The sequence below is a fragment of the Pongo abelii genome, chromosome 19, assembly GCF_028885655.2.
Source record: "Pongo abelii isolate AG06213 chromosome 19, NHGRI_mPonAbe1-v2.0_pri, whole genome shotgun sequence".
NCBI classification, from domain to species: domain Eukaryota; kingdom Metazoa; phylum Chordata; class Mammalia; order Primates; family Hominidae; genus Pongo; species Pongo abelii.
In genome coordinates, this window is record NC_072004.2 from 6421851 (window position 1) to 6436492 (window position 14642).

The window sequence follows — 14642 nt, forward strand, 5'->3', positions numbered from 1 at the left end:
GGCTCTGCAGGGAATTCTCACCACCATCTCACATTGCCAAAATAAAGAGAGCTCCTCTCAGAAACACAGAAGCGTGATGGAAACCTACACTGCCACAGAGAGCACGGGGGACTTTCTGACTTGGACCCTTCCCCTTGCTGTTGGCCCTGGGGCTTCCCTCAGGCCCTTCCTCCTGCCTTTCAGACCCACTGGCCACAGTGTAGTTCATGCCTCCACCTCCCCCACTCCCCCAACACACACACACACACACACACACACTCGGACCACCTTCAGGAAAGCAGGAACCATGAGCCCAGGGAGGAAGTGGAGCGACGAAAGCGCTTCTCTCCTCACCATCTCTCCTCCAAACCCCAGCACCAGCGGGCAGAGGGAGAAGGGACCACAGTGCTGAAATAGTAACAGAACACAAGAGGCAAGGGGCTCCCATGCACATCCTTCTGTCTTCTTCTGTAGTTCCTGGGCCGCCCCAGCTCAGTCTCCAGGAGCACCCTGGCCAAGGCTTGCTCAAGGTCAGGAGCAGCATGAGGCTGAGGCCCATCCCCTGCTCTAGGAGGAGGAAGCAAGTTCTTGCCATCTGAGCTGGAATTGCAATGGCAGCAGTACCTCCAAGATGGAATTATAGTTCTCAGATGGCATTCCATCTCGGGGTCACAAAAGGACATCATAGATTTCTGTGGACTATATGAGACATGACAGACCCCCCTGTATAAAATCAATCAGTCTGCCCTTCACCTTTCATTAATTCAGAAGAATTTACTGAGCACCAACTACAAGCTAGGCAGGGTCCCTGCCCTCAAGGAGCTAAACAGACTAGAGGTAAGCACAGAAACAGACAGAAATCCCGTGTGACCAAGCTGTGCCAGTGGAGCGCTCGGAGTGCATTTTCATGTCTCAGTACACTGGGGACGGCCTATGCAACACAAAAACACTGAACTCGTGTGTTTCTGCTTCTGAAATAGTACACGAATAGTTCATGAGAAAGCTGAAGGGAATTACAGAATGATGTACAGTCAGCCCTTGTTCATGAAGAACAAAAAATTCTAGATGTCTGGGCTGGCTGCAAGGCGATAAACGGGAACTTTTATATTCTAAGGATTTAGCTTCCATTTGCAAAGAAAAATGTTTATTTCTTGCAGTATATTTTTGTGTCTTTGGAGAATGCTCTGGCTGCGGATGTTTGCGATGGGCCAGGGATATAAAGTCGACACCTGGACACTGGGGCTGGTTGAAGCCCCACCCACATGAGTCAGAGAAAGGCAGATCCGCCTGGTGGGAGGAGCAGGAGAGAGTGGGAAGATCCTGAAACAAGGCAAAGCCTGGGCTCAGCCTTTCAGGACACAGGCTGCAGCAGGAAGTGTGAGGAAACGGACTGCTCCAGCACACGCTGAGTGGGAATAGGGAAAGGCAGGAAGATGCGCTCAGGTGAACTCCAAGTTTGTTTGGTCAGATTATCTCCTCCTGTGTCTCGTTTTATTCATCTATACAATGGGAACAATGATGCTCTCTACCTCAGAGATGAGGTGAGGATTAAATAAGTTACTACATGGCGAGCACGGAGAGCAATGCTCTAGTAGGTGCTCAATAAATGTTAGCTTTTATTGTCATTAATTTTTTTCTCGGGGGGAAGGGGTGGCAAATAATCCACTATAGTCATATCACATATAAAAGTATTCTCAGTGGTTTCTGTAAATCACATTTCACTTTGCCTGTGGGAAAAAAAAGGAGATGTAAATTATTTCAAATAGACAGGCACATACTTTAAAATATTGGGTTTATTTAAAAAAATCAGCACAGTACAAACTGCCACACAAATTACTTTATACTAGCAACAACAGGTGCTCCAATTAATTCAAGTGTACATATTTAACTCCCCAGGTTAAACACCTTGTAATTTACCTTGAAGCTCTTTACATTCTGAAGTTATATAAAATTAAGCAGGAAAACATTAACATTAAATGAAAATCAATTTTGCACAAATAAGTGTGATCAAGCAGCTTAAATCACCTGAAATTCTTGTACTTCAGGGAAAAATCCCAGATGACAGCACTGGACGGGTTATAAAGAGTTCCCTTATTCCCTGGGGGCGTCTCAGGCATTCTTTCTGTACGTTTCCTTCACTGAGCCTCAGGCTGCGAATTGAGAGAAAGTCTTTCCAGGCAGTGGCCTGATTCTTACGCACATTCCGTTTCTTTTTCTGAATTCAGAGTTTCTGAAAACACAGGCTTTTCTCCTGGAAAATACGATCTGTAAGATGTTGGAGGACCAGGCTATGATGGTTCTTAAGTTTCTTCCTTTCTCTGGGGAGACACAGAGGTCTTCGCGCCATCCATCTGTTCTCTACTCCCACTCGGGGTTCCTTTGTGGTATGAAATAGAGACACTTCTGACCTCATCGGAGACGGAGTGAGCTCTGTACCTTCACCCAGGCACAGCAGAAGGCCTGGTCCTCTCCTGATTCCTCAAACTTCCTCTGAATCCAGAGAAAGTTTTTTATACCAGATTGTGTCAACACACAGCAATAAAATATGCTGAGGAACTAAAAATGTGAAAATCACCTAGGAATGGAACGTTGAAGAAATGTGTGTCTATTATTGTGCACTGACAGCCAGGGGGCTCCTGTTTGTAATAAACTGCAGCAGAGCAGAGGTTTGGCAGCACAGCCAGACTGTGCTCTCCCTGAGTCTACAGCCTAGTAGGGCCAGAGGTCCTGACAGGAAATCGCCAAATATGCAAAACAGGGGCCCAGTGATGGGACCAGCTAGTAGCTGCACTTGTGTTGGTATCAATGCCACCAAGGGTTCAACAGCAACCTGAATCCCTGTGTGAAATATACGTATCGATTATCTTTCAAAACATTTTCATCACCAAACTGAGCCAGAGGAATGAACATCGTATTTCAATAGGAAAAGTACACATTCTGAAAATATTGCCATAATCCAGTTGTGTTGCCTGGGCACTGATAAGTGTGATATGTTGCATCATACATTTCCAGAACCATTGCCATGACAAAAGAAAATGCAAAGTGAGGATGACCTCCCCGGCACTGTCTTCCTTTCAGTGGGCAGCACCTTCTGGACCTGGATGGACAGCTGAGGATGAAAATTTCCTGTGGGCCAAAACAAAGGGTGGTGCCATCCCTTCTCCAGTGTGACACAAAGGGCCTCGCCTCGGAGAGCCTTTATGTAGCAGCCTCTAAGAATTCTGAAGTGAACACAGCTTCTGCATAATCTTCGCACATATCCTGAAGTTCAGCAGCCACAGCACCCAGAGCTTCATCTACCAGCTCTTCTGAAAAGCTGGAAGACAAACAACACAACTAAAGGTATGTACAAGGCCAGGCGCGGCGGCTCACACCTGTCATCCCAGCACTTTGGGAGGCCAAGGCAGGCAGATCACCTGAGGTCAGGAGTTTGAGACCAGCCTGGCCAACATGGTGAAACCCCGTCTCTACTAAAAATACATAAAATCAGCCGGGCGTGGTGGCATGCATGCCTGTAAACCCTGTTACTCAGGAAGCTGAGGCAGAAGAATTGCTTGAACCTGGGAGGTGGAGATTGCAGTGAGCAGAGATCATGCCACTGCACTCCAGCCTGGGCAACAGAGCGAGATTCCATCTCAAAATAAATAAAATAAAATAAAGGTATGTACAGCCATATATGGGAGCCATTCTTTTACTCAGCTGCGGAAATTAACAAGTCAATTCTGAAATCTAAATGGAAATTCAGAAGGCCAAGAACAGCCAAGATACTTTTTTTTTTTTTTGAGACGGAGTCTCGCTCTGTTGCCCAGGCTGGAGTGCAGCAGCACCATCTCAGCTCACTGCAAGCTCTGCCTCCCTGGTTCGCACCATTCTCCTGCCTCAGCCTCCTGAGTAGCTGGGACTACAGGAGCCTGCCACGACGCCCGGCTAATTTTTTGTATTTTTTTAGTAGAGATGGGGTTTCACTGTGTTAGCCAGGATGGTCTCAATCTCCTGACCTTGTGATCCGCCCTCCTCGGCCTCCCAAAGTGCTGGGATTACAGGCATGAGCCACCGTGCCCGGCCAAGATACTTTTGAAGAAGAAAAACAAGGTGAGAGGCCCTGCTCTCCTAGACAGAAGGGATGGTGGTGCTTAGATCCCAAAGTCCTGCTAGAGGGACGGGCTTAAAACATACACAGGATGGACTTCATCCTCAATGTGTTTGAAACCAGAGGCGACCAGAAACTAACCAGCTGCAACCTAGCCCCACCTCTAACAGCTGACTGACTGGCCGTCGGAGGAAAGGGGTGTGCCTTCTCTGTAGGAGACGGGGGAGGACACTAGGGTACTCTGCACGGGTGCGCCTCTGTACACACACAGACACGCACACACACACCCCTTTATTTTCTGAACAGCGCAAGCTTCATATCTCCCAAGTAGCCCTACAAACAAGGACATTCTCTTAAATAACTATGGTACAATTATAACAATTATAAAATTAACATTGATACAAAACTATTATCTATTCTACAGGCCTGTCTATCTACAGGCCTTATTCAAATTTTGCCAACCATCCAAATAATATCCTTCAAAAGAAATGTTTTGCTAGTCCAAGATTCCAGTCTGGGATTCCATGTCGCATTTTGTTGTCATAGCTCTTTAGTCTACTGTAATCTAAAATAGTTCTTCAGTCTTTCTTTGCCTCTCATGACCTTAACATTTTTTAAAGAATAAAAGCCTTTTTTTGGGGGGGGCAGGGAGAATGTCCCTCAATTTGGGTTTTTTCCTTAAGATCAGATTCAGGACATACGTTTTTGAAAGCGATGCCACGGAAGGATAGTGTGTCCCTTCAGTGCACCATGATATCTATTTGATATCCGTTAATGATGTCAGTTAATTTTGCATCACTGGGTTATGGTGATGTCTGCCAGGTTTCTCCCTTGTATGTTTTCCCCTTTGTAATTAATAGGTATAGTGGAGGGAGATACTTTGAGACTATGTAAACTCCTGTTTCTCATGAAATTCACCTAAATCAATTATTACAGGGTTGCCAAACACGGATTTTCTACTTCCATCATTCCTTCTCCATTTAATAGCTGGCATTCTACTGTAATGAAAGCTTTCCCTTCTCCTTTACTTATGTATTCATTCCTATCAGTTTGGCCTTATAGATTCTTATTTTATTGTATAGTTTGTAATCCATTACTATTATTATATATTTTGATGCTTGAAAATGTCCTGGATTTGGCCAGTAGGCGCCTCTTGGGAACTCCCGTGAACTCTCGACATGTCCCCATCCTTCTTTGAGCACTTCCTTTCTAGCACAGTATGTCTGAGGCTTGTCTTACATTTTTCCAGCCCCAGCCTTGTAGTCAGCCATTCTTCCAAGAAGCCCTGGTGCCTCTTCATCTGGTGCCTCTTCATGCAGAACGGTATTTAGAAACCAAGATGTGGGTACCGGGTGTGCTCACTGCTACTGGCACCTCTGCTTCTGGGCCTTCTCAGCAGACAAACTAAGAAACACCCTGTATCTATTTCTACATCTATAAAAAACCATATATTCATCCCAGCCTTCCCCTAGAAACCTTGCTCCCATTATTCACAATGTACTTACTTATTTGACCAATCCTAAAATATACACAAAGTAGTTTTCAACTGTTAACCCATGCCGCTGTATAAAAGAAACCTACAAACAGTTCTTTTTGTCTTTAGCCAGAGGTATAGAGTCAACATACTGTGTTCAAAAGTTATTTAGGCTTCATTCCGTTAATGTGATTACATTATTTATTTGAAATACAGTTAGGTTCATGTTTCTGTTTGTATTCAACTTAAGGCCCCCTCCCCATCCCTGTTGATTAAAGGGGATGTATAAGAAACATTAACATGGTTTCAAAAGTCACAGTTACACAAAAATAGTAAATGCAGATAAGTTTCACTCCCCCTCTCCTACTCCTTCTACCCCATTCCCACCCAGTTTTTGTTTTTTCGCTAATCTGACAATCTTTTGTCTTTTAATTGGCATGTAAGGTCCTTTTTCATTTAATGTTATTCTGATATATTTCAGTTTATGCTTCTAAAATAATAGGTATTTTCTATATTTGTCTCTTTGTTCTCTCTTCTTTCTTGGTTTCCTCTACATTTTGTAATTTTTAAACTACATTTGCTCTTCTCTGTTGACTTGGACATTACACACACTTTTATGATTCTTTAAGTGGCCACCCCAGATTACAACAAGTATCCACGACTTGACATCTAACATTAATTGATATTCTTACCTTTTTTCCCATACAATGCAAGAACCTTAGAATACGAACTCTATTGCCTTCCTGACTTATATTGTTACTGTATATTTTAAACGTGTGAGTACACATACATACACATCCATAAAACTTCAGTATTGTTTCATACAACCAATATTCACTTTAACCTACCTATTTACCTATTTTTAAAATTCATGCCTTTCTATATTTCTGACCTTCCATCTGTGACTGTTTTCTTTCTTCTCCCAAAATACCCTTTTTAATATTTCCTACAGTGAAGGTCTACTGCTAATTTAGCTTTGTTAGGAAACTCTTTTCTCACCTTGCCTTTTGATGTATCTTTCACTGGGCTTAGAACTCCAGACTGGTAGTTCTTTTCATTTGGAATTTTAAAAGATATGCCAGGTCTTCCAGTTTCCACTGTTTTTGTTTATCTTGATTTTTCTTCCTCCAGCTGATTTTAAGATTTTCTCTATTTGTGATTTTTCAGTAATATTAAGTATGGATTTCTTTTTATTTTTCTTGCTTGGGGTTTTTGGAGCTTCTTGAATCTATGGCTTGATGTCTTTTGCTACTCTGGGGAAGTGATGGCCATTATCTCTTGGGATGTTGTTTCTGACTCGTTTTCTCTCCCTCCTGACCTGAGATTCCAACAACACGTTAGACCTTCTTACCTCCTCTATGTCCCTTTCCCTCTCTTCTTCACTTTTCATCTTTTTTTGTGTGTCTCTGGGAATCAATCTGGATATTTTCTTCTGTCCTATGTTCCAAGTCTCTAATTTTTTCTTCTGTTGTGTCTAATTTGCTATTGAGCCCAACCAATGAATTCCTCCTTTCAGAAACTTTATCTTTCATTCTAGAATGTCCATTTGGATTTGTTTAGTTCCCAGTTCTATGCTGAAGTTCTAATTTGTGTCTTTTATTTCTATGAATGCACTAGGCACAGTTATTTTAATGTCTGTGTCTGATAGCTCTAATATTTGTATCTGCCGTAGGTCTGTTCTTCTTATTGTCTTGTCTCTCTGTTGCCTGGTTATTTTTCACCATATACTAGACAATGTATTCAACAATCATAGAAATAAATTGATTCCTAAGATGATGTTATTTTCCTCCAGAGAAAATTTATGTTTTCTAATGCATGGTGCCTGTGGGGCAGTAACAATCTAGAATCACCTCAATCCAATCCGAGATAATTTGGAGCTGAGTGGAGTCCCTGAGAAGGCCTATTTATATCCAGGTCACCTGTACTTCCAGAGTGCAATCTTTTAGGAGCTCAATTAAAAGTGAGGAAAGTTCACCAGGACAATTCCCCCACTTTAGCAACCCGTGAATTCCAACCTCTGTCCTCTGATTCCAGCCTCTGTCCTCCGTTCTGAAAAGGCTGTCAGAAGTGCTGCTCATCTCCCTACAACCTGACTATCCAGTGCTCAACAAAGGGCTAACCTCCCCAGGGCTCTGTCTTCTCCAGGACCCGGCCCAGTTATTCTTCATTACCTAGTTAACTTCTTGATGCCTTCAAGAATATAGGTTTTATTTTTAATACAGCTTTTCTATTAACAGGTATCCTCAGTGGGAGAGGTGGTCCAGATTACCAAGTGCGTCATCACTAGAAGCAGAAGTGATTACCTCGTTTTTATATTTGCTTCACTTTCTATATTCCTATCACTAATTTATACCCAAACTGTGAGAGAAATATAAGGGTACTTCCGCTACATTCCAACACGTTAGGTACTGTATCTGTTTTTCTTCTTCTTCCTTCTTTAATCTTCCCCATTCTGCATTTCCCCTTGTGGAACCATCCCCGCTGGAGTGCTCTTTCCCACTAATCTGGACTAGTTCTTTTCTATGCTCACTGAAAAATCTTGTCCTGGAAAGGTTTTTGCCATTCTTCTGGAAGTTCCATGGTAGAGTCTAAGTTTACTAAAACTCAAGTCTTCCTCTTTCTTAATGTACATCTTGCACTGGTAATTTAGATCTTCCAGTAGTATGTGAACTAAATTTTTAAACACTTTGCCCACCTGAAAATGTGTTTTTGTTTGGAGTGCAGTGGTGCCATCTCAGCTCACTGCAGCCTTGATCTCCTGGGCTCAAGCAATCCTCCCACCTCAGCCTCCTGAGTAACTGGGACTACAGGCATGTACCACCATGCCCAGCTAATTTTTATTTTTTGTAGAGAATAAGTCTCATGTTGGGCTGGTATCAAACACCTGGGCTCAAGCAATCCTCCCGCCTCAGCCTCTCAAAGTGCTGGGATTAGATGTGAGCCACCATACCCGGCCCTAAAAATGTTTCTATTCTATCTGCCCTTATCTTTAATTGATAATTTATCTGAGCACATAATTCTAGGTTAAATCTTGGAAGTAGGCTCTAATATCTTCTAGCTTCTGGTGTTGCTACTAAAAACAATATGCCATTCTCATTTCTGATTATTTGAATGTGTACAGTTTTTACCCTCTGGAATCTTTTGTCATCTTTCTTTTCCTTATATTGAGGTGCTCAAATTTCCTTTTCATAATGATGTGCCATGGTGTGTTCTGTCCTATTCATTTATCCCTTCACTCACTCACTCACTCACTCACTCACAAGTAGACAACTGATGAATCCTTTCAATCTAAAGACTAACAGCCTTCTGGGAAATTTTCTTATAGCATTTCTCTGATAATTTCCCATTGCTCCTTTTTCCTTTTTCCCACATTCTGGAACTCCAGTGATTCAGATGTTGAATCTCCTAGAACGGCTTCTAATTTTAAAAATATTTTCTTCTCTATTATCTAGCTTCCTGTCTTTTTATTCTACTGCCTGAGACATCTGACATTTTCTTTGGATCCTTCCAGTGAGTTTACTTGAGCCATCATGTTTTTAATTTCTAAGAACTTTCTTTTCATTCCCTGAAAGTTCCTTTTTTATAGTATCCTGTTCTTGTTTCATGATGTAACAGTTTCACTTAGCTCTCTGAGAATATTAATTCTAGTCTGTTTTTAATGTTTTATTCTTCTCACTGTATTGTCTGCTTTGCTTCCTCAGAGTGCTTATCTGATATAATAGCCTATGTATCTTTTATCAAATATCTGGTCATCTCAGCTGTCCGCTCATTTTCAAGAATAAGAATGTCAACCAAGCCTCCTATTTCCTGGCTAACCTGTTGATACAGTTTGTATATTTGTTCCCGCTCAAATCTCATGATGAACTGTAATCCCCATTGCTGGAGGTGGGGCCTGGTGGGAAGTGTTTGGATCACGGGAGAGGATCCCTCATGCTTTGGTGCTGTCTTCATGATAGTGAGTTCTCATGAGATCTGGTCATTTAAAAGTGTGTGGCATTCTCCCCCACCCCTTGCTTGCTCCTTCTTTTGCTATGTGATGTGACTGTTCCTCACTTCGTCTTCTGCCATGATGGTACGTTTCCTGAGGTGTCCCGAGAAGCCAAGCATATGCCAGCACCATGCTTCCTGTAAAGCCTGCAGAACTGTGAGCTAATGAAACCTCTTTTCGTTATAAATTACCCAGTCTCGGGTATTTACAGCAATGCAAGAATGGCCCAATACACCTACATCCATGCATTCACAAGCATCTGATGCTTCTAATTCCTGAGTCTCAACCAATGTTCTTTACAGATAAACTTGGTTCTTGCCTTCATCCTCATTAGGCGCTTAGCTTTCTCTAGCCTGCTAAGTCAGTCACCATTGTCTAACTGCTTTATGGCTTCCAAATTTTTATTGATATTTCTTGTTTGCTGTCATTGATGGTTTCATGTGTTTTATGCATTCTTGTAGTGACATATAGTGGGATAGAGATATAGGAAGTAAAGAGAAACAAGTACATTCATCTGTCCTTTTCAACCAGAATTCACTTGATTGTTTTTCAAGCCAGGAATTCTTAAGAGTTTGCTTTCAATAAGAGCACTGTCACCTTAAGCCTTTCCTTTCATATCACTCTTTTATTTGCATTCAGTTTATATCACTTGCTCATGCTAATTGCTGGAACAGTGCTTTTCTTCAGGTATAAAGAGGAATAAAGACATTAAAAGAAAGGAAAAAACTCAGCTTTCTTCTTACCCAAGAGGCTTTAGATGAAGTCAACTGTCTTTGGATGCTTTTTAAAGATCTGATCAATATAACTCTCATCTTTGGAATATTCAAATTATAAACTAAAAAAGAAGAGATAGTGGCTCATGCCTGTAATCCCAGCACTTTGAGAGGCTGACGCGGGTAGATCACCTGAGGTCATGAGTTCGAGACCAGCCTGGCCAACATGGTGAAACCCTGTCTTTACTAAAAACACAAAAATTAGCCAGGTGTAGTAGCCAGTACCTGTAATCCTAGCTACTCAGGAGGCTGAGGCAGGACAATCACTTGAACCCAGGAGGCAGAGGGTGCAGTGAGCTGAGATCATACCACTGCACTCCAGCCTGGGTGACAGAGTGAGACTCCATCTAAAATAAAATAATAAAAAAAGAAGAGATAAAAACAAGACAGAGCTACACTGTTCATATGCACTGTCACTTGGGGTCAAAGAACAGCAGAGGAAAACATTGTAAAAATCCAGGCATATTTTAATAGCTCTGTCCTCTACATTTTAACCTGTTATTCTCTATAGCCTGAGAGATTTTCCCTACATCCACCTAACAACTGTGAACAAAATGTGTCATTTGATCAGGTGGTAAGAACACACAAGGAACATTCTATCTTCCTTGGCTTGCTTTTGGATTTCCCAATATCCCAGTTAGCCTAAGCGAGCCGGACAGATTACAAGAAAATGAGTACATATGCTACAGGAGCGCGTGTTAACAAAAGGAAGCAAGTGGCGTTTACTTCTTCTCTTCTCCCAGATAATCTTTCAGAATACATGCGAAGACAAATTTGTGTCTCTACCAGAACAAAGCATCTTATATACTTTGAAGGGTACTATCATATATACCAAAGAAAAGTCTCAGGACTTCAGGGTCAACCTGAGGGCTTAAACACAAGTGATTATCCCTGATCCCACCCAAAATCCCACTTAAATACAAGGAAATAGATAAACAAATACATAAATCTACAAAAAGAGACGCACATGGGTGAGAAATGTCCAAGATTTTCAGAAGATAAATGCACACAGAAGAATCATAACTGATTTAGCAGCATAGAGGGACCTGAAACCTAAGAGTCTGTAAGTGGGGGTGGGAGGGATGCCAGGCAAAAACAAGCTGATTTGTCCTATAAAACATCGTGAAGGCTCAGGAAGTTAAGAGTGCTGACAATCATGAAGGCAGAGTGCAGTATGGGGTAGAAAATGAGGAGACTGGCTGAAAATTTGCAGAACAAGCAGTTGGACTGACACACTCCACCCCTATTCTGGCAGCTAAGTGACAATGCCTTCCTCACCCCCGCAAAAGAAGGAAGGTATATTCTTTGGAAAAAATAAACCAGTAAATTTAAATTCAGCCAAGTAATCAATCAAGTATGAAGGCAGACACTTTAACACTTGTAAGTTTCAAGAAATTTCCTCCAATACACAAAACAGGATATGCGCCATCAAAATAAGAGAGTAAACCAAGAAAGCGGAAGACAAGGGCATCAGAAAACCGGGAATCTATTACAGGGAGACGTAACCTAACACGAAGGGTGATGAGGAAGGGAAGCCCCAGGATGAAAACCATCCAGTAGATCTGGAGAGCAGCCGCCTGGACTCGGGTAGGAGGAAAAGGGGTCTCAGGAGAAAAAGTAAGGGTGGGGCCGAGTCACAGAGATTAACTGATACTTTTGATCCAGACAAAAATTATATTATTGAGAGGTTGGCTACTACATAGGTAAAGTTAACAAATATATAAAATAACTAGCAAATAAAAAGAAATGTAATCATATTACACTACTATACTACTATATAAATGTAATTACAGTATACTACTTAGCTCAATGATGAAAAATAATCTTGCATGTTTGTAACAAGGTGATAACTTGCGAGGAATTTAAATGTGGGCCCTATTTAAAAAGAATAGATTTACACCTATCTTTTAATTATTTGTACATAACAAAAGGGCTACCCATTCTTCGAAATTTAGTAGCTACAGGATCTTGTTTTGTGACTCCACAAAACTACCTTACCCACATGAAGAAAGAAGGAGAAGGGTTAAAGAAAATGTTGCAAAATCAGAGGCCTGCTACTGATAAAAGCAAATTTGTCCCCACCAAGAACATTCCATGGTCATGGCTGTTTCCTGCCCAGGAATATTTTGTGTTCTCTGATGGGACAACATTAGCATTAACAGCAACAGGAAATCAGCTCTAACTGACTCCTGAGTATTGTACTTCTATTGTTAGGGGCCGAATATCTGTGTTTCCTCCATATTCATATGTTGAAGCCCTAACCCCCAATGTGGTAGTATCTGCGGTGGGGCCTTTGGGAGATAATTAGGTTTAGATGAGGTCATGAGGGTGGAGGTCCCTCAATGGGATCAGTGCCCTTCTGAGAAGAGGAAGAGGCCACAGTTCCCTTTCTCTGTCACTTGAGGACACAACAAGAAGATGGCCATCTGCAAGCCAGGAAGAGGGCCCTCAACAGACACTCAATCTGCCATCACCTTGATCTTAGACTCCCCAGCCTCCAGAACTGTGAGAAATACATTCTTGTTTAAGTCACGCAGTCGATGGTATTCTGTGATGACAGCCTGAGCTGACTGGGACCTTCTGCCTAGGAAAAGAAGGCTGCAGAGCACCCCGGTGGATGGCATCGCCTGTGCTGTTTTACGGTTCCCTGTGTCTGAAAATAGAAAGCCTGTCTCCTAGCCCAAGAACAACCACTGAAACTCCAGGGCCCAAAAGCATATGGAATAAGACCTTGGCTAATGCTTTCTCCAGCTTTTTCTAAGTCTAAAATTTTGCATTTGGTTCCTAAACAGAGGACCGTAACATTTTACTGACCTTTCAGCTATCAGCCACGGGTTGAAGGAGCCTACAGCCTCATGAGATATGATCCGAAGGTACTGCTCAAAACGACTGCAGTAGTCACCGATGCTGTGCCGCATACCCGGTGGGACAAAGAGGGGAGCTTGGCCTTCTTTCTGTTGAGAATCTTCTGCTAGGGAGAGAAGAGGGGCCTCTCTTTTCTCTGATCCTTCCTCTGTTCCCACACTTTCATCCAGGGAACTGAGAACAAATAAAAATGATGAAAGCATTCAAGATCATCTGTAAGCAAGGCTAAACTGTCAATTTACCCTCATGGTTTGATAGCCAAAGGCTCATCTTGATTTCTCTTTCTCACAATGAACAAAACTCAACATCCTAACACCACGCATTGCTTCCCCTTTTCACGGAACCAACCCTCAACATGTGGGAATATCTGTCCCTCAGACAACAGCATTCTTAAAGCAAATCGTGCAGTAAATATCACTACAACCCACATGTACTGATGTGATGCTTTCCACATTAAAAAAACAGCTAAATGTTATTGAATACGGAAAAGCTCCTTAAGATGCAACACACTCAATGCCCATCTTGTAAACATGCTATTTACTCAGCCATCTTGGAGTTTGGCAAGATCTTGCTCAAAGGAAGAATTTCTGTCTGTCTTATGGGAACTGAAAGAATTCAAAATCTAATAACATCAAAGGTGACTGACTAGAATGAAATCAGAAAGTGTCTTTGCCACTTACTTGCCATTACAGGGCCTTTCTAACATGATGTTCACGGCTGGATCCTTGCGATCCACTGTCTTCGTGATTCTGATTGGATGAGGAGACAGAGGCTTTTCACTTATCGCTGAGATGTTTTGGTCTAGAAAAGGAGGGTCATAAAATGACTGCATATAAAGAACAGTTGGTGTCCATTCTAGAGCTGTCCTAGTGGCCAAGAACCTGAGAGAAAGTTACATGGACATCTCTTAAGCACGATAGGGTTGGCTAGCAGTGCAATGGGAAAATGCTCATTTTAAATGCAAAGGTGAATTTATATGTTACAAAGAAACCAATGAGGAATACGTTTTAAGAAATAATGAACTTGCTCTGAGGAAGGTTTCTTACGGAGGTCTATGAAAAGCCCCAGGCTACATGGCTTCCATTAGGACCCAGCCACCCACTCAAGGAGTCTTAAGCAATTGGGTTTTTTAACCTTTAAATGCTTTGATTACTGAAGAAGAAGAAGAAGAAGAAGAAGAAGAAAAAACACTCACACCTGAACACTTAATTAGTTGATTTAATTTGTCTCTGGGCAATGCTGAAAAAATCTGCATGATGATTGTCAAAACATTAATTTATTAACTATAACTTGCAGGCTTGACAGCTCTTCTGAGTTTCAGATTATTTATAATTTTAAATGTATTTCAAGTGTAGGAAGAAAATTTGTCCTTTTCTTAAGTAGGGAGCATCTATATGTCAAGCGACTTGGCTCACATTTATATGCTTATGATTTCTTGCTGTCAGACAGAAGTACGATGTAAGTCAGCTTTTG

General features: G+C 41.9%; 1 protein-coding gene and 1 long non-coding RNA gene across 6 annotated transcripts in view; one reads left to right on the forward strand and one right to left on the reverse strand.

Annotated features, from left to right (window-relative positions):
* The window catches only part of LOC129051196 (uncharacterized), a 28114-nt gene that overhangs the window by 6991 nt on the left and 6481 nt on the right, over nucleotides 1-14642 (forward strand). Inside the window, exon 3 of the long non-coding RNA XR_008515271.2 lies at nucleotides 3058-3321. This is a non-coding gene — a long non-coding RNA (uncharacterized LOC129051196). The remainder of the gene's footprint in view (nucleotides 1-3057; nucleotides 3322-14642) is intronic.
* Nucleotides 1-14642, reverse strand: part of KIAA0753 (KIAA0753 ortholog) — a 65758-nt gene that overhangs the window by 2075 nt on the left and 49041 nt on the right. For 3 of the 5 annotated variants that reach the window (XM_054536073.2, XM_054536075.2, XM_054536074.2), the window contains exons 17-18: nucleotides 13850-13970; nucleotides 13119-13343 (exon numbers count right to left, since the gene is read on the reverse strand). In XM_054536073.2, coding sequence (XP_054392048.2) covers nucleotides 13119-13343; nucleotides 13850-13970 — 346 coding nt within the window. Of the gene's footprint in view, nucleotides 1-1754; nucleotides 3296-13118; nucleotides 13344-13849; nucleotides 13971-14642 lie in introns of those variants that run through there. The other 2 variants (XM_024234682.3, XM_054536076.2) reach the window with 1 other exon arrangement.